This window comes from Bombina bombina, chromosome 5, assembly GCF_027579735.1.
Source record: "Bombina bombina isolate aBomBom1 chromosome 5, aBomBom1.pri, whole genome shotgun sequence".
Classification (NCBI taxonomy): Eukaryota; Metazoa; Chordata; class Amphibia; order Anura; family Bombinatoridae; genus Bombina; species Bombina bombina.
In genome coordinates, this window is record NC_069503.1 from 473,674,025 (window position 1) to 473,695,295 (window position 21,271).

A 21,271-nucleotide genomic window follows, 5' to 3' on the forward strand; every position below is an offset into this window, starting at 1 on the left:
CTCCATCTTCGCCTACTTGGCTGAGGACGGCTCCCAGCCCGAACATGGAAGCATCTGTATGGACGATAAAACGTTTGTTAAGGGCTGGGGCCGCCAGGACAGGAGCGTTAATTAGAGCATTTTTGAGAGCCTGGAAAGCCGTTTCACAGTGGGGAGACCACAGGACCTGTCGAGGTAAGTTCTTCTTGGTCAAGTCAGTCAGGGGTTTGGCAAGTGTGCTGTAGTCTGGTACGAACCGTCTATAGTACCCTGCCGTGCCCAGGAAGGCTAGGACCTGAGTCTTAGTGATGGGGGTGGGCCAATTGGCGACAGCTTCTATTTTGGCCGGCTCTGGTCGCTGTTTTCCACACCCCACCCGGTGACCCAGGTACTGTACCTCGGCCATCCCAAAGTGGCATTTCTCTGGCTTCAGAGTCAGGCCAGCAGCCCGGATCTGATCCAGAACCATTCCCACATGAGCTAAGTGGTCCTCCCAGGACTCACTGTGGATCGCTATGTCGTCCAGGTAGGCGCAAGCAAAACTCTGGAAGCCATCCAGGAGCCTATCCACCAAGCGCTGGAATGTAGCTGGGGCATTCTTCATCCCAAACGGCATTACCCTAAACTGATATAAGCCGAATGGGGTGACGAATGCCGACTTGGGGATAGCCTCCGGGGCCAGGGGAATCTGCCAGTAACCTTTGCAGAGGTCAATAGTGGTCAGGTAATTTCCCCTGGCTATACGATCGAGTAGCTCGTCTACCCTGGGCATAGGGTAAGCGTCCGTCACGGTATTTTCATTGAGCCTCCGATAGTCTACGCAGAACCGGGTGGTCCCATCTTTCTTGGGCACCAAGACAACTGGGGAGGCCCAGGGACTATCGGAGGGCTCAATTACCCTGAGCTGGAGCATCTCATCGATCTCCTTCTTCATTCCTGTCCTAACTGCTTCGGGGATTCGGTACGGAGCCTGGCGCAAGGGAGCTTGTCCCGGAGTATCTACCTGGTGGGTGGTTAAAGTAGTGTACCCTGGCTTCGGGGAGAAGGTGAGGTGTTTGGACTGGAGGAGTTGGTTGAGCTGCTCCCTTTCAGTGGGGCTAAGTCGGTCCCCTATCTGAACCTGTGCCACTATACCTGTGGGGAGGCTCTTTTCTAATAGGTCTGGAATGGGTAAACTGTCGGGGTCTTCCTGAGGGGAACAACATACGGCCGTCACGTTCTCTGGTCGCTCAAAATATTCCTTGAGCATGTTTACATGGAATGTCTTTCTAAGATTGTTGTCGTGGCAGCTAGCTATCACATAAGTGGTGTCTCCCCTTTTCTCTACGATCTGGTAGGGACCCTGCCAGGACGCCTGCAATTTGTCTGTCTTCACCGGCTTAAGTACTAACACCTTTTGTCCTATGGTGAAGATTCTCTTTCGGGCCCCCCGATCGTACCATACTTTCTGTCTTCTCTGGGCCAACTGGAGATTAGCCCGCACGGATTTGGCTAATTGCTCCATTCGGTCCCTGAGTTCCAGCACGTATGGCACAATGGGGACACCGTCAGCCTCCATCTCTCCCTCCCAGTGCTCCCGGATCAGGTTTAGGGGTCCCCGTACCTTTCTTCCGTAGAGCAACTCGAAGGGAGAGAACCCTGTCGTTTCCTGGGGCACCTCCCGATAAGCAAATAGGAGGTGCGGCAGGAAGCGTTCCCAGTCTCGGTATTCCTGAGTGAACGTCTTGAGCATTTGCTTGAGGGTCCCATTGAACCTCTCACACAGCCCGTTCGTCTGGGGGTGGTATGGGGAGCTCAGGAGGGACTTAATTTTGCAAACCTGCCAGAGTTGTTGGGTCAATTCAGCCGTAAATTGGGTGCCTCGGTCGGATAGGATTTCTTTTGGAAATCCTACCCGGGAGAACACCTGTACTAGTGCATTCGCTACCGTATCCGCTTGTATGTTGGATAGGGCGACAGCCTCTGGGTACCTGGTAGCGTAGTCCACTACGGTAAGAATGTATCGCTTACCGGAGGGACTAGGGGTAGCCAGTGGTCCCACTAGGTCAATAGCAACCCGGCTGAAGGGTTCCTCTACAATGGGCATATTTACTAGCTGGGCTTTAGGGTGATCGCCTCGCCTTCCTACTCGTTGACACACATCGCAGGTGTTACAGTAAGTTCTAACGTCAGCGTGCACCCCTGGCCAAAAGAACGTGTGAGTAATGCGGTGTAGGGTACGGGTAACGGCTAGGTGGCCTGCTAAGGGGATGTCGTGGCCTATTTTGAGGATTTCTTGACGGTATTTGTGGGGCACTACCAGCTGTCGCCTACGCTGTCCCCTTTTCTCTGTCCAGCGGTATAGTTTCCCTTTTTCCCATAAGAATGTTTCGTTATCTGCCCCGCCCCCTCCGGTCTCTGCTCGTTCCCGGTACTTTTGTAAGGTCGGGTCAGTCTTAGACTCTGCCTCGAAAGCATCTGGGGTGTCCCAGGGTATGGGGCCTAACCTGTCAGGCAAGGTCGGGGTAGGTCTTACCTGTGTCTCCCGCACTGGTGAGAGCTCTCGCTCCGTCCGGGCTTGGGCCCGTGTAGTCACTGGGTCCGCCTCGTTGTTGCATACTGGAGCATAGGCAGAAGTCATGGGGCCCAAATCGTTGCCCAGTAGTACTTCGGCAGGTAAATTATCCATTAGGCCCACGTTCACAGCCCCCTTTCCCGCTCCCCAATCAAGATGTACTTTAGCTGTTGGAATTTTGTACACACCCCCCCCCCGCCACTCTAACGGCCACAGTCTGTCCGGATCGCTTGTGCTCTGGCACCAAATGACTCTGTACCAGCGTGATAGTAGCCCCTGTGTCTCGCAATCCCTCGGTAGATCGCCCCTCGAGCCATACCCTCTGCCGATGGTGCTGGCGGTTATCTGAGGCAGCATATACAGGGTCTGCCTCGTGAAGCGGCCCCACATATCCCTCCATAGGGGCCTCTTGGTTAACACAGAGGGCCCGGGCCGGACGATAGGACCCAGAGGGGTAATTGTAATTCCTGGGTGTCTGGTGCGTATTAAGGGGGCAGCTAGCCATGAAATGCCCTGGTTGCTTGCATCGGTGGCAAGTCGGTCTGGGACGCTCAGAGCTGTTATTGGGTGGTCCTGAGTGTCGGACGGGCCCTGTGGGCACCGGGGCTCGGAATTCAGCACGAGGGGGTGCACGGTAAACCTCTCTGGGTTCGACCCGTGCTGGAGCTCGGTAGTTCATGGGTTCGTGAAGACGGGAGTCATAATGTTCATCGGCCAATTTGGCTGCTTCTTCTAAGGTAGAAGGCCGCCTGTCTCGCAGCCATTCCTTCCCTTGCTGTTCCATGCCATTATAAAAATGTTCTAAGAGAAACAATTGTAAAATTTCCTCCCCAGTCACCGCTTTACATCCGCTCAGCCAGTGATTTGCCGCTCTCCGCATTCGGTGCGCCCATTCCATATGGGTATCGTTAGGCTTCTTTTCCGTGCCCCGAAACTGTCGGCGATACGTGTCCGGAGTTACAGCGTACCGTCGCAACAGTGTCTCCTTAACTAGCTCATACTGTGTCACTTCCTCAGCACCCAGAGTACGAAAGGCTTCCAGGGCTCGCCCGGATAGTTTCCCAGACAATATCGTGGGCCACTCTCTGTTGGGAATCTGGTGCAGGGCACATTGCCTTTCGAAGTCCGCCAAATATTCATCAATCCCTGTCTCGCTCTCTAGGAAGGGTCGAAATGCCGCATAGGGTATCTTGGGCCTCCCAGCATTTTCGACAGGGATGATTACCTGCGGTGCTTCAGCATTGCGGTGTGCGTTCGCTAGGTTGAGTTCGTGGGCTCGAGTCTCTCGTATATCCTCGTCCGCCTCTGCCATCAACTGCTGTACCAATTCCATGGAGGGGTTCGGCCCGTATAATGAGAGCCTTTCCCGAACAATCCTGGTTTTTTTCGTCACTAATCGTGGTCGGTGTTTCCGCCATTGTGAAGCTCTGATCCAGTTCGGTCAATTCTGCGATCAGCTCTCTCCTCGGCCGGTTGCTGGCGTACCCCCCTCTGCTTTCAAGTAAATCCTTTAGGGTTGTACGCTTCAATTTTTCGTAAGCGCTCTCCATCCGTTCTGTACCTCTCCTAGGAAATCCAGGAAAATCCCGCCGCTGCCGCCAAATGTTACGGTTACCCTTAGTCTCGCTGAGAGATGGACCGCTTAGTAGCCTGGATCCCTATTGCTAAAGAGGGGAGAAGCTGCTTTCCATAGTATTCTATATGAGTCTCGCAAATATAGAATAATCTCCCTTAGCTGCAGTACAGCTAGGATACCCTTCTGCCCACAAAAACGAGTCAACTCTGCGATTGAGGGTCAAACAAGAACTCAGGACTGGGATGCCCAGCCTGCTTTTTATTAAGGTTACATGCACACAGGGCACTCCCAGGGGGAGAGGGGGGGAAGCACAAAATCCCCCATCACACATTTAGATAGAGAGCACTGTCCTTTGACAGGCCACAATAGGATTACAGTACTTAAGATAACAAGTTTACAAGTTCATCTTATCAATTAGCAGTCTGGCTCCAGAGGTGATTAGACAATAGTTTCTAAAAGCTGAAAAAAAAGAGTTAACTCTTTATGAAATGATACTTGTTACGGTTTTCTTGGAGCCCTTCTTAGGCGCTGGCTTGCTGGTTCAGGCATTGCTGCTGGGAAATAAGCTCTTCACAACAAAATAACTAATGCTTCTGTAACATGATCAATTTCCTTATATGGCAGTTTCAGGAATGGGGGAAAAAATGCAAACAGCACAGCCCTCTGAGCATAGAAAAAAGGCAAGAGGCATATCGGAAGTGGGGTTTAATAATTAATTTATTTGGCGCCAAGTATGACACGCAACGCAAAATGAAATTTTTTGGCACTAACATCCAGAAATGATGCAACTCGCGTCATGGCAGACGCAACCTTGTGCAAGGAAACCTGGCGTCAACTAAGACGCCGGAAATGCCGAATTTGCATCACCGAACGTACCTTTGCGCCAAAAAGCCTGAGCCTTCACTGGATTTGCTAGAACGTGTGAGAAAAAAGCTTCTCACAGGAGGTCTTACTCTGAATCCTATTTGATACCCTTGAGAGACAATACTCTGAATCCAATGATTTTGGACATAATCTGCCCAAATGTTTTTGAAAAAAAATTGAATCTGCCCCCCACCAGCTGAGCTGGAATGAGGGCCGCACCATCATGCAGACTTGGGGGCTGGCTTTGGTTTCTTAAAAAGCTTGGATTTATTCCAACTTGAAGGTTTCCAATTGCGTCATGGCAGACGCAACCTTGTGCAAGGAAACCTGGCGTCAACTAAGACGCCGGAAATGCCGAATTTGCATCACCGAACGTACCTTTGCGCCAAAAAGCCTTAGCCTTCACAGGATTTGCTGGAACATGTGAGAAAAAAATCTTCTCACAGGAGGTCTTACTCTGAATCCTATTCGATTCCCTTGAGGCAAGAGGCATATCGGAAGTGGGGTTTAATAATTTATTTGGCGCCAAGTATGACAAGCAACGCAAAATGAATTTTTTTGGCACTAACAACATCCAGAAATGACGCAACTCGCGTCATGGCAGACGCAACCTTGTGCAAGGAAACATGGCGTCAACTAAGACGCCGGAAATGCCGAATTTGCGTCACCGAACGTACCTTTGCGCCAAAAAATTCTCACGCCAAGAATGGAGCAATAAATATCAGCATTTTGCAACATCGCAAGCCTAATTTTGCCCGCGAAAATTAAAGAAAACAGTCAATTTTGAAGAAAAGACTATACCCCAGCTAAGAAAAAATAACTTGATAAATATGTTTTTTTTACATATATTTCGAACTTTACATTAATACATAAAGTGCCAAACCATAGCTGAGAGTGTCTTAAGTAATGAAAACATACTTCCTGAAAGACACCCATCCACATATAGCAGATGGCCAAACCAGTACTGAAACCGTTATCAGTAGAGGTAATGGAATATGAGAGTATATCGTCACTCTGAAAAGGGAGGTAGGAGATGAATCTCTACGACCGATAAGAGACCCTATGAAAAGATTCCCCGCGAGGAAAACCATAGAATTCAATAGGTGATACTCCCTTCACATCTCTGAGAGGAATCGGGCTTCAAAATGCTGAGATGCGCATATCACAGAAGAAAATCAAGCACAAACTTACTTCACCACCTCCATAGGTAGGCAAAGTTTGTAAAACTGAATTGTGGGTGTGGTGAGGGGTCTATTTATAGGCATTTTGAGGTTTGGGAAACTTTGCCCCTCCTGGTAGGATTATATATCCCATACGTCACTAGCTCATGGACTCTTGCCAATTACATGAAATAAATATATTTTCACTAATTCAACCACTCAATGTACTGTACAATACGGCTTATTGTTAAACTATCTGAGCTTTTTTTTTTTATCTTATCATATGGAAAACGTCTTTTCTCTTTTTATTATGTGTATACAGTACATAAACTCTTCTTCTTTGTAATATTTGGAAAATGTAATAAAAAAAAAAAATTGTGCCCATATGTACTCTGTGATAGAGTATTGCAACAGTAGTAGTATGGCTAGGTATGGATACCTTGTAAATTATTATCCTGAATTGATATCATGAATAGTAACTCCAACTTAAAGAAGACATCTTCATGGTAAAGGAATGTTTGTAATCTGCTGTGGGCTAACATCCCTGCAAAATTGGGCCAAACCTATTAGGGGCCACTGTTCAGTCAAAGTGTGTGCTCATATATTGTATACAGGATTACATGTGGGGTTTGGCAGTTTTACCCCTGTCTACACGTGCACTGGTTACAGGAGTGCTGGCCCTTACCTGGATACTTTAAAAAGAAGCATATATTGTATACCTCACCGAGTATGATATGGATACTAAAATAAATTGTGCCCATATGTACTCTGTGATAGAGTATTGCAACAGTAGTAGTATGGCTACGTATGGATACCTTGTAAGTTACGTGTAGTTTGCACTTATATATACAAATTACTTGTTAGTGTGCCGTGGGTCACAATTAGAATATTGGTTGCTCCAAAGATTAGAGGTATATCTCCGCCATCATTTGTACAGCCCAATACTAAAATGGAGCGTGTGTATATAAATAAAATTCAAACGTTAAGTTAGTGTTACAGTGTAGCCAACAACTCACCACTAACTTTGTATTGGTTGCTATTGATTAATTATAAAGTTACATATCGTATATTTATAAGATTTTCAGCAACCTCCAAAGGAGTGTAATACTTAGCAAGGAGGCTTATACAGATTACTAGTTAGTGTGCACATGGGTCACAATTAGAATATTCATTGCTCCACAGATTAGAGGTATACATCCACCGTCATATGTACAGCCCAATATCTAAAATGGAGCGTATGTATATAAATGAAACCACAGGAGTTACCGTGTTCAAACATTGTTACAGTGTAACCAACGACTCGCAACTAACTATGTATCGGTTGCTATTGATTAATTATAAAGTTACATATCGTATACTTTTAGTATAAGATTTTCAGCAACATATAAAGGAGTGTAATATTAGGTGAGGAGGCTTAACACTAAAGCTCGCCACCAGGCAGGTATATGCAGGATATGCAATTTATTTATTTATTACAGCAATAACCTAAATCAGCTGGTTTTTGAACCGCCCGAACAAGACTCCTATAGAGAGGCCTCTCACCCCACTGTGAATTATATACGCTTAGTATTGAACGTGCAAGTAAATAAGGAATGTCTATATGCCCTAAGGTCACACATAGATTGTGCAGTATTCCACAAGTTAAGGAATACAGAAGCCACTGTATATTGAGCTCAACGTTTGACCTGTATATACGTAAATTAATTGTACTCGGCACTGCAGTGTGTCTAAGCACTATACAGTACAGTTTACCTCAGGTTTCTCAAGTGTTGCCACAAAAAATACTTATTGATAGTTAACTCGGGCAGTTCAAAAAACAGCTGATTTAGGTTATTGCTGTAATAAATAAATAAATAGCATATCCTGCATATAGCTGCCCGGTGGCGAGCTTTAGTGTTAAGCCTCCTCGCATAATATTACACTCCTTTGTATGTTGCTGAAAATCTTATACTAAAAGTATATAATATGTAACTTTTTAATTAATCAATAGCAACCAATACATAGTGAGTTGCGAGTCGTGGGTTACAGTGTAACAACGTTTGAACACACAGTAACTACTGTGGTTTCATTTATATACATACGCTCCATTTTAGATATTGAGCTGTACCAATGACGGCGGAGATATACCTCTAATCTTTGGAGCAACCAATATTCTAATTGTGACCCACGGCACACTAACAAGTAATTTGTATATATAAGTGCAAACTACACGTAACTTACAAGGTATCCTTACCTAGCCATACTACTACTGTTGCAATACTCTATCACAGAGTACATATATGGGCACAATTTATTTTAGTATCCATATAATACTCCGTGAGGTATACAATATATGAGTACACACTTTGACTGAACAGTGGAATAATAGGTTTGGCCCAATTTTGCAGGGATGTTAGCCCACAGCAGATTACAAACATACCTTTACTATGAAGATTTATTCTTTAGGTTGGAGTTACTATCCATGATATCAATTCAGGATAAGAATTTGTAACTATCCACCCTTTTCACTACATTAGTTTGAAAACCACTTTTATTTGCTGCAACTGTTTTTATTGTGTGTAACCCTTTTTAAATAAACTAAGTTCATATATTTTAAAACCTATATACACAATTAGCCCATATGCATGAAGGTAAAGTTAGTATCCTGTCCAGCTCTCTTGCTGGAATTGTTCTTGTATATGTTTCTCTCTGATACTCAGCACCAATACACAATTACATAGAATAACTATATATTGGATTATATTTCATACATTTAAATAAAGCGTTCCCTCAAAGTAACAAGAGTGGTGCCATTGCTCATCTCTCAAAACATGACTACAGTCTAACAATTAGTGTTATAAAGCTTCATTAATTAACACACATACTTAAGTATATAATGTATATTTTACTTTAATAGCTCTTTAACCATATTGCATAAGGACTTGCAAATAAATTTATTTTATTAAAAAACAAAAAAAAAACAAAGAGAAGATATCTATATTTCCTTTGAGAACAAAAACATCTAATTTTCAGCTAAAAAAAAACATAATTAGACCTTGAGAAAGGTACAAAAACAGGAATATTTTAGTGTCAATTCACACCTGTTGAAAAGAAACTCTAATGGGTAAATTTTGCACTATTGGCACAAAATTTTATTTTTCAGCTTTTTTTTTTTTTTTTTTTTTTTTTTTTTTTAAATATGATGTGCTACTATTGGAAAACGTTTTCACATTGAAAGAAAAATAAATATCCTATTGTCTTTTAAATCCATTTGATGTCATTTAAAATATGGATATCTTCTTACAAAGATAAAACTTAAATAAGCAATAAGGATACAAACACATGCTGCTCAGGTGAAAGCATGCTTTCCGGAAAAAGTGAAAACTGTATCTTATTCACATGAAATTCAAAAAACATCATGTCAAATAGCTAAATTGTTTTAGCGCAATGTTTTGAATCCCATTTTCTGTTCCTTCAAATGCTTGTATTAGACTTGAGGATGCAAGAAAAGTCTATTTACAATCCTAGTACAGTTTTTGGAACGTCATTTTCAATTAATATATACAATTTTCTTTAGGTTTAGCGAACCAAAGTCTACTTTATATACGGTATGTAAAGTAGTCCCTGCGAAAAAGGCAGCTCTTCCTAATGTATCACACATGAATGAATTGTCTTTAAAAAATAACATATTTCAGCAGTTTAGGAGGGGACAGTTCCATTTTGCCTTGCATAAGACCATAAAATAAAAATAAAAACAAAAAAACACGACACTGAAGACAAAACAATGTTAAATGAAACACATTTCAGGCTTTTGGCAATGTGGACATTATCTTCTCCAGAAAGGTTCACCACGGCATTCATAAATACTCATTGATAATTCATTTTCCTAATTTACTGCTCTCCATATTATCAAGTACGATATATATGGTAGATACAATTTGGGAGAATCAGTTTAGATGTAGTTTCCGTTTTGGTTTTTCTTCATACGATTCACCAAACTCGTTCACTCTAGTCTTATCCACAGGATAAAGCCTAAGAAGAGAGAAGGAAAACATTGTAGTAAGATGAGATATATACACGCACACCATACTATATATACATACACAATGTGATGTTTATAGGTTTCACCCTCACATCGTCAAACAGTACAAATTTTATATATATATCTTCCAGCTCACTGACCATACATTTTAATACTGAATTCAAAAGAAAAAAAAGTTACATTGAGAGAAAATTATTATTATTCACACGAAATGTGAAACAAAAATAATATACAACATAAAAAAGGTGTTAAAAACCCCCAAACAGATACAACAAACTAGAACTCACCATCTTTGGTATAGATAAATAAGAAAGACTGCATCATCTCTAAAACAGGCTAGTCTGTGTGATGTTGGCATGGTAATGATAAAAGCGAAGATATCATCTATAAAAGTATTAAATGCCTGTTGAGGGAAGAAAAAAAATCAAGTCATAATACCATATATATTGGAAGAAGAATATACAGAATTAGTATGTCATGTTTTAGATTCAATACTACAAAATATTACCATTATTTGGAAATTTGCTTCACAAACAGTAAAATAGGGTAATTTACAGTAATCTAGCATTTGCATCTAGTCGTAGACTTATGATAGGTTGAAACATATATAAAACAATGTATACATACACGACGTCTATGGCAGCTTATTTTAGTACAGAAATTTGCTTTGTAAATACATTGAAAAGTGTCTATTAAAATTATTTGTTTATATTAAAAAGCTAAATAAGTGTTTTCTTTAATCTGTAGTTAAACAACTATTTAGATGCATTTAAAGGAATATGAAAGTGCAAAAAGTGTTAATGGATTTTATTATTGTGCTATTGCTTGCATATAATTGTGTGCATAATCCAAGCAAAGTTAAACACATAGTTAAAATCATCTCCAAAACAACAATGCATCACTAGGACCTAGCTGAAAACATCAGATGAGCCAATGACAAGAGGCATACATGTGTAGCGACCAATAACCAGCCAGCTTCCAGTAGTGCATTGCTGCTCCAAAGCTTAAGTATACTTAGGTATACTTTTCAACAAAGTAAAGTCAATTTTGTAAGAACATTAAAAAGTCTATTACAATTCCCTGCCCTTTCGATAAGTGCATGCAGTTTTAAGACTTTCTGGGGAACAAGCTCCTAATGAGCATGTGCACAAGCTCACAGGGTATACATAAACTAGTCTGTGATTGGCTGATGTCTGTCACATGATATAGGAGGCCAGAAAATGGGAGAGGGAAAAAATTACCAGAAAAGTAAGTGTTATTGCATGTTTTTTTTATTATGCACTTGTTAATGATGTAATTCTACTGTATTTAGTGGTCCTTTAACTTCTCTCTATAAAATGCTTTTTATGTTATGCTAATGTGAGAGAACCTTCACATTAGGGCTGCACGATTTTTCGCGGTTTCAGTTGTAAACCGTGATTAATTGCCGCGATTTAAAAACCGCGAGAGGTCGTGATTTTTTGCTAAGGGTTTTTTCCCTGTTTTGTTTGCCATGTGCTGCTGGCAGCTATTTTACTCACCTCTCTTGCTGACTCTGGTGCATAGTGTGTGATGCTGCTCATTTCCTGCATGCCCTTTTATGGCCAGACTGGTGTACATCATCCGTGTGAGACAGGATGCAGTCTCAGAATTGTGATGTCATCACTTATTATTTAAAGGGCCTCTGTTCAGTATGCTTTGCCCATGCGTTGTCTCAGACCTGTTTGTGAGAGCTCCTGTGTATTAACTGGCTGTCTGACGTCACTCCTGGTTCCTGATCTTTGGCTTGTTCCTGACTCTGCTGTTCTCCTTGTTCCTGATTTCGGCTCGTCTGACTACTCGCTTTGGCTCCTGACTCGGCTCGTCTGACTACCAGCTCTGGTTTTGATTCCTGGCTTGTTATTTGACTTGTGGACTAATTTTTTGCTATTAATAAAGGTGTGGTTATTTATGCACTTCTCGTCTCAGTCTGATTTCTGGCACCCTGACAACTGCATTATTTGTATGTGATTTCTTGCAAACCAGCTCCATCTAGTGGTTGTTTTTAGCACATATTTGTAAAAACATAATTTATGTAAGAACTTACCTGATAAATTCATTTCTTTCATATTAGCAAGAGTCCATGAGCTAGTGACGTATGGGATATACATTCCTACCAGGAGGGGCAAAGTTTCCCAAACCTTAAAATGCCTATAAATACACCCCTCACCACACCCACAATTCAGTTTAACGAATAGCCAAGAAGTGGGGTGATAAGAAAAAAGTGCGAAAGCATATAAAATAAGGAATTGGAATAATTGTGCTTTATACAAAAAAATCATAACCACCACAAAAAAGGGCGGGCCTCATGGACTCTTGCTAATATGAAAGAAATGAATTTATCAGGTAAGTTCTTACATAAATTATGTTTTCTTTCATGTAATTAGCAAGAGTCCATGAGCTAGTGACGTATGGGATAATGACTACCCAAGATGTGGATCTTTCCACACAAGAGTCACTAGAGAGGGAGGGATAAAATAAAGACAGCCAATTCCTGCTGAAAATAATCCACACCCAAAATAAAGTTTTAACGAAAAACATAAGCAGAAGATTCAAACTGAAACCGCTGCCTGAAGTACTTTTCTACCAAAAACTGCTTCAGAAGAAGAAAATACATCAAAATGGTAGAATTTAGTAAAAGTATGCAAAGAGGACCAAGTTGCTGCTTTGCAGATCTGGTCAACCGAAGCTTCATTCCTAAACGCCCAGGAAGTAGAAACTGACCTAGTAGAATGAGCTGTAATTCTCTGAGGCGGAATTTTACCCGACTCAACATAGGCAAGATGAATTAAAGATTTCAACCAAGATGCCAAAGAAATGGCAGAAGCTTTCTGGCCTTTTCTAGAACCGGAAAAGATAACAAATAGACTAGAAGTCTTACGAAAAGATTTCGTAGCTTCAACATAATATTTCAAAGCTCTAACAACATCCAAAGAATGCAACGATTTCTCCTTAGAATTCTTAGGATTAGGACATAATGAAGGAACCACAATTTCTCTACTAATGTTGTTGAAATTCACAACTTTAGGTAAAAATTCAAAAGAAGTTCGCAACACCGCCTTATCCTGATGAAAAATCAGAAAAGGAGACTCACAAGAAAGAGCAGATAATTCAGAAACTCTTCTGGCAGAAGAGATGGCCAAAAGGAACAAAACTTTCCAAGAAAGTAATTTAATGTCCAATGAATGCATAGGTTCAAACGGAGGAGCTTGAAGAGCTCCCAGAACCAAATTCAAACTCCAAGGAGGAGAAATTGACTAAATGACAGGTTTTATACGAACCAAAGCTTGTACAAAACAATGAATATCAGGAAGAATAGCAATCTTTCTGTGAAAAAGAACAGAAAGAGCAGAGATTTGTCCTTTCAAAGAACTTGCGGACAAACCCTTATCTAAACCATCCTGAAGGAACTGTAAAATTCTCGGTATTCTTAAAGAATGCCAGGAAAAATGATGAGAAAGACACCAAGAAATATAAGTCTTCCAGACTCTATAATATATCTCTCGAGATACAGATTTACGAGCCTGTAACATAGTATTAATCACAGAGTCAGAGAAACCTCTTTGACCAAGAATCAAGTGTTCAATCTCCATACCTTTAAATTTAAGGATTTCAGATCCTGATGGAAAAAAGGACCTTGTGACAGAAGGTCTGGTCTTAACGGAATTGTCCACGGTTGGCAAGAGGCCATCCGGACAAGATCCGCATACCAAAACCTGTGAGGCCATGCCGGAGCTACCAGCAGAACAAACGAGCATTCCTTCAGAATCTTGGAGATTACTCTTGGAAGAAGAACTAGAGGCGGAAAGATATAGGCAGGATGATACTTCCAAGGAAGTGATAATGCATCCACTGCCTCCGCCTGAGGATCCCGGGATCTGGACAGATACCTGGGAAGTTTCTTGTTTAGATGAGAAGCCATCAGATCTATTTCTGGAAGTTCCCACATTTGAACAATCTGAAGAAATACCTCTGGGTGAAGAGACCATTCGCCCGGATGCAACGTTTGGCGACTGAGATAATCCGCTTTCCAATTGTCCATACCTGGGATATGAACCGCAGAGATTAGACAGGAGCTGGATTCCGCCCAAACCAAAATTCGAGATACTTCTTTCATAGCCAGAGGACTGTGAGTCCCTCCTTGATGATTGATGTATGCCACAGTTGTGACATTGTCTATCTGAAAACAAATGAACAACTCTCTCTTCAGAAGAGGCCAAGACTGAAGAGCTCTGAAAATTGCACGGAGTTCCAAAATATTGATCGGAAATCTCACCTCCTGAGATTCCCAAACCCCTTGTGCCGTCAGATACCCCCACACAGCTCCCCAACCTGTAAGACTTGCATCTGTTGAGATTATAGTCCAGGTCGGAAGAACAAAGAAGCCCCCTGAACTAAACGATGGTGATCTGTCCACCATGTCAGAGAGTGTCGTAAAATCGGTTTAAAGATATTAATTGAGATATCTTTGAGTAATCCCTGCACCATTGGTTCAGCATACAGAGCTGAAGAGGTCGCATGTGAAAACGAGCAAAGGAGATCGCATCTGATGCGGCAGTCCTAAGACCCAACATTTCCATGCATAAGGCTACCAAAGGGAATGATTGTGACTGAAGGTTTTGACAAGCTGATATCAATGTTAAACTTCTCTTGTCTGACAAGGACAGAGTCATAGACACTGAATTTATCTAGAAACCTAAAAAGGTTACCCTTGTCTGAGGAATCAATGAACTGATTGGTAAATTGATCCTCCAACCATGAACTTGAAGAAACAACACAAGTCGATTCGTATGAGATTCTTCGAAAATGAGAAGACTGAGCAAGTACCAAGACATCGTCCAAATAAGGAAATACCAAAACCCTATTCTCTGATTACAGAAAGATGGGCACCGAGAACCTTTGAAAAAAATTCTTGGAACTGAGGCTAGGCCAAACGGTAGAGCCACAAAACTGGTAATGCTTGTCTAAAAAGAGAATCTCAGACACTAAAAGTGATCTGGATGAATCGGAATATGCAGATACACATCCTGTAAATCTATTGTAGACATATAATGCCCTTGCTAAACAAAAGGCAGGATAGTCCTACAGTAACCATCTTGAATGTTGGTATCCTAACATAACGATTCAATAATGATAGATCCGGAACTGGTCTGAAGGAATTGACCTTCTTTGGTACAATGAAGAGATAAAATAAAACCCCAGCCCCTGTTCCAGAACTGGAACTGTCATAAATACTCCAGCCAACTCTAGATCTGAAACACATTTCAGAAATGCTGAGCCTTTGCTGTGTTAACTGGGACACGGGAAAGAAAAGAATCTCTTAGCAGGAGGCCTTAACTTGAAGCCAATTCTGTACCTTTCTGAAACAATGTTTCTGAAACCAGAGATTAAGAACGGAATTGATCCAAATTTCTTGGAAGAAAACGTAATCTGCCCCATACCAGCTGAGCTGGAATAAGGGCCGCACCTTCATAGGTACTTAGGAGCTGGCTATAGGTTTCTATAAGGCTTGGATATATTCCAAACTGGAAATAGTTTCCAAACTGATACCGCTCCTGAGGATGAAGGATCAGGCTTTTGTTCCTTGTTGTGAGGAAAGGAACGAAAATGATTATTTACCCTGGAAAGAAAGGGAAAGCAAAGTTGACTTAGAAGACATGTCAGCATTCCAAGTTTAATCCATAAAGCTTTTCTAGCTAAAATAGCTAGAGACATATACCTGACATCAACTCTAATGATATCAAAAGATGGTATCACCAATAAAATTATTAGCATGTTATAGAATAATAATAATGCTATAAAATTATGATCTGTTACTTGTTGCGCTAAAGCTTCTAACCAAAAAGTTGAAGCTGCAGCAACATCCGCTAAAAATATAGCAGGTCTAAGAAGATTACCTGAACATAAGGAAGCTTTCTTAGAAAGGATTCAATTTTCCTATCTAAAGGATCCTTAAATTAAGTACTATCTGCCGTAGGAATAGTAGTACATTAGCAGGAGTAGAGACAGCCCCATAACCTTAGGGATTTTTGTCCCAAAAAACTCTAATCTGTCAGATGGCACAGGATATAATTTGCTTAAACGTCTAGAAGGAGTAAATAAATTACCCAAATTATTCCATTCCCTGGAAATTACTTCAGAAATAGCATCAGGGAGATAAAACACTTCTGGAATAACTACAGGAGATTTAAAAACCTTATTTAAACGTTTACATTTAGTAACAAGAGGACCAGAATCCTCTATTTCTAATGCAAATAACACTTCTTTAAGTAAAGAACGAATAAATTCCATCTTGAACAAATACAAAGATTTATCAGCATCAACCTCTGAGACAGAAACCTCTGAACCAGAAGAACCATTATCAGTATCAGAATGATGATGTTCATTTAAAAATTCATCTGAAAAAAGAGAAGTTTTAAAAGACTTTTATGTATACTAGAAGGAGAAATAACAGACATAGCCTTCTTAATGGATTTAAAAAAATAAAATCTCTTATGTTATCAGGAACACTCTGAAAATTAGATGTTGACGGAACAGCAACAGGTAATGTAACAGTACTAAAGGAAATTTTATCTGCATTAATAAGTTTGACATGACATGCAATACAAATAACAGCTGGAGAAACAGATACCAAAAGTTTATAGCAGATACACTTAGCTTGGTAGCTCCAGCACTGTGCAGTGATTTTCCTGTAGTATCTTCTGACTCAGTTGCAACGTGGAACATCTTGCAATATGTAAAAGAAAAAAACAACATATAAAGCAAAATTGATCAAATTCCTTAAATGACAGTTTCAGGAATGGGAAAAAAATGCCAGTGAACAAGCTTCTAGCAACCAGAAGCAATAAATAATGAGACTTAAATAATGTGGAGACAAAAATGACGCCCATATTTTTTAGCGGCAAAAAAGACGCCCACATTATTTGGCGCCTAAATGCTTTTGGCGCCAAAAATGACGCCACATCCGGAACGCCGACATTTTTGACGCAAAAAAACGTCAAAAAATGACGCAACTTCCGGCGACACGTATGACGCCGGAAACAGAGAAAAATGTTTGCGCCAAAAAAGTCCGCGCCAAAAATGACGCAATAAAATGAAGCATTTTCTGCCCCCGCGAGCCTAACAGCCCACAGGGAAAAAGTCAAATTTTTTAAGGTAAGAAAAAATGATTGAAACAAATGCATTTATCCCAAATATGAAACTGACTGTCTGAAAAATAAGGAATGTTGAACATTCTGAGTCAAGGCAAATAAATGTTTGAATACATATATTTAGAACTTTATAAATAAAGTGCCCAACCATAGCTTAGAGTGTCACAGAAAATAAGATTTACTTACCCCAGGACACTCATCTACATGTTTGTAGAAAGCCAAACCAGTACTGAAACGAGAATCAGCAGAGGTAATGGTATATATAAGAGTATATCGTCGATCTGAAAAGGGAGGTAAGAGATGAATCTCTACGACCGATAACAGAGAACCTATGAAATAGACCCCGTAGAAGGAGATCACTGCATTCAAATAGGCAATACTCTCCTCACATCCCTCTGACATTCACTGAACGCTGAGAGGAAAACCGGGCTCCAACTTGCTGCGGAGCGCATATCAACGTAGAATCTAGCACAAACTTACTTCACCACCTCCATCGGAGGCAAAGTTTGTAAAACTGAATTGTGGGTGTGGTGAGGGGTGTATTTATAGGCATTTTAAGGTTTGGGAAACTTTGCCCCTCCTGGTAGGAATGTATATCCCATACGTCACTAGCTCATGGACTCTTGCTAATTACATGAAAGAAATGTCTGTTTCACTTTCACTTTCTGTTTGTGATCTCAGTATCCAAGCAAGCTATTAAAATCTAAAAGCAGAGCCCATGCAGGAGATGTGAAGAGGTACTTATTTTTCCCCTAGGGACCTCTGCAGTCATTAAGGGTATGTAATCATTATGGAACCTCCCACGCAATCTCCTGCTCTCTGAGAAACAGCTCAAATATATAGCAGATGCAGTTAACGCCACGGCTGCCAAAAAGGCTAAAAATGCATTCCCCTCTGCTGCTGGGTTAACTTAACTGCATTTACAATGTATTTGATATCAGCAAGGCACAGCATTTCTGAAAGGAGCAGCCCCCCACCCCTACTGCTATATGCCTGTATTGGATTCCTGCACAGAAGTTGGGCTCATTTTCAGTCAAATTAAAATGTTTAAAAAAAGAAGACAAATAAAATAATATATATATATATATATATATATACACACACATATGTGTGTGTGTATAACTGTGTATGTGATTGTATATTATGTGTGTGTGTATATATATATGTGTGTGTATGTGTGTGTCTTACACTGCTTCATATGTTAATCATACCACTGTCCACAGTTAGAATGAATGTCCAAGAAAACTTGACAATGTTGTGTGTCATAAGATCTAATAACTGGCTAGTGGCTACTATTTAATCACATCACAGGCAGCAAATTTTATTTTAACTATTTTTTTTGTATTTTTATGCTCCAAGAGTGTATTGGGCATTGAGAAACATGTACATTAAGATTCTGTAGTGTTAATAAACATTTTAATGCAAAATGAAGGTGTTATAGTCATTTATAAGAAAATCGCGATTAAATTGCAATCGTGTTTTTTTCCAAAAAAATTGTTTTGTTTTTTTTGCCCACATCGCCCAGCCCTACTTCACATACAATGTTAGGGCACATGCATGTGTAAATGCTTAAGTTCTTGCACAGAAACTGCATTATGCAAGTGAAACTAGATTAATTAGCAATGGGCTCTTAATGGAAATTTGTATTGTAATTTTAACCTTAAGACAGAAGTAAACACAGGAATTTCTCACTTTTTCACATTTCAGTTAGAAATTCAACTGGCATTAACATGCTTTTTGCTAATAAACATTTATATAATATTTCAATTTTGTAACAGATAAATGACAAATAAAAATGCCCTTAACCACTTATCTGGCACGCACTGCTATGATAAAAGTGTGCTTAACAGCATAAAAAAGCGATATGGAATTTTACGGCGATATACAAGTAAATGATAATAATAATGATGCTACTTCATGTATTGCAGTATTTATTTGAAACCATATAAACTAACACTTATTATTTGGTCATATCTGTATCAACTTTAGTGGTACATGAAACCCAATAAAATATTTTAAGATTCAGATAGAGCATACAATGTTAAGCAACTTAAATTATTTACTTAAATTATCTAATTTGCTTTATTTTCATGGTATGCTCTGTTAGAAAGCATTCTTAGGTAGACTCAGGACCTGTGCGCTAGCTGGTGGCTGCCAGGCTGCACACATATGCTTCTTTTCATTGGCTTACTGATGTGCTCAGCTAGCTCCCAGTAGTTTATAGCTTTTCCTTCAATAAAGGATACCAAGAGAATGAAGTAAAATTGATATTAGAAGTAAATTAGACAGTTGTTTAAAAGTGTATGCTTTATCTTAATCATGAAAGAAAGAAAAAAGCAAATTTATGCTTACCTGATACATTTATTTCTTTTACGATATGACGAGTCCACGGATTTCATTCTTACTTATCGGATATCGCCTCCTGGTCAGCAGGAGGAGGCAAAGAGCTCCACAGCAGAGCTGTATATATAGCTCCTCCCTTCCCTCCCACTCCAGTCATTCGACCGAAGTTAGGAAGAGAAAGGAAAAGCCAAGGAGCAGAGGTAACTGAAGTCTGACAAAAATAGAAACCTGTCTCTTATAAAAAACGACAGGGAGGGCCGTGGACTCGTCATATCGTAAAAGAAATAAATTTATCAGGAAAGCATAAATTTCCTTTTCTTTTACAAGATATGACGAGTCCACGGATTTCATCTTTACTTATGGGATACAATACCAAAGCTATAGGACACGGATGAAAGGGAGGGACAAGACAGGAACCTAAACGGAAGGCACCACTGCTTGAAGAACCTTTCTCCCAAAAACAGCCTCAGACGAGGCAAAAGTATCAAATTTCTAAAATTTGGAAAAAGTGTGAAGAGACGACCAAGTTGCAGCCTTGCAAATCTGTTCAACAGAAGCATCATTTTTAAATGCCCATGAGGAAGCCACAGCCCTAGAAGAATGAGCCGTAACTCATTCTGGAGGCTGCTGTCCAGCAGTCTCATATGCAAGACGGATGATACTCTTCAGCCAAAAAGAAAGAGGTATCCGTAGCGTTCTGACCCCTACGTTTCCCAGCAAAAACCACAAACAATGAAGATGTTTGACGAAAATCCTTAGTCGCCTGCAAGTAAAACTTTAAGGCACGAACTACGTCCAAGTTATGTAACCTACGCTCCTTCTTAGAAGAAGGGTTAGGACATTATGAAGGAACAACAATTTCCTGATTAATATTCTTGTTAGAAACAACCTTAGGAACAAAACAAAATTTGGTATGTAACACCACCTAATCAGAATGGAAAATAAGATAAGGAGAATCACATTGTAATGCCGAAAGCTCAGAAACTCTGCAAGCAGAAGAAATAGCACCGAAAAACAAAACTTTCCAAGATAACAACTTAATATCTATGGAATGCATAGGTTCAAACGGAAACCCTTGAAGAACATTAAGTACTAAATTCAAACTCCAAGGAGGAGCAATCGGTCTAAACACAGGCCTGATTCTAGTCAGGGCCTGACAAAAAGATTGAACGCCTGGAACATCTGCCAGACGTTTGTGTAGCAAAATAGACAAAGCAGAAATCTGTCCCTTTAAGGAATTTGCGGATAACCCTTTCTCCAATCCCCCCTGGAGAAAAGATAAAATCCTGGGAATCCTAACCCTACTCCATGAGTAGCCCTTGGATTCACACCAATAAAGATATTTACGCCAAATTTTATGGTAAATTTTTCTCTTAACAGGCTTGCGTGCCTGAATTAAGGTATCAATTACCGCATCAAAGAACCCTCGCTTAGATAAAATCAAGCGTTCAATATCCAAGCAGTCAGCTGCAGAGAAATTAGATTTGGATGATGGAAGGGTCCTTGAATGAGAAGGTCCTGCCTCAATGGAAGCTTCCACGGCGGCAGAGAAGACATGTCCACAAGATCGGCATACCAAGTCCTGCGGGGCCACGCAGGAGCGAT

General features: G+C 40.7%; 1 protein-coding gene across 1 annotated transcript in view; it reads right to left on the reverse strand.

Moving 5' to 3' along the window:
* Positions 1–9,006: 9,006 nt before the first annotated feature.
* CLPTM1L (CLPTM1 like) overlaps positions 9,007–21,271 on the reverse strand; it is a 195,861-nt gene continuing 183,596 nt past the window's right edge. Inside the window, exons 16-17 of the mRNA XM_053714359.1 lie at positions 10,442–10,557; positions 9,007–10,144 (exon numbers count right to left, since the gene is read on the reverse strand). Of these exons, the coding sequence (XP_053570334.1) occupies positions 10,060–10,144; positions 10,442–10,557 (201 nt within the window). The 3' untranslated portion in view covers positions 9,007–10,059. The remainder of the gene's footprint in view (positions 10,145–10,441; positions 10,558–21,271) is intronic.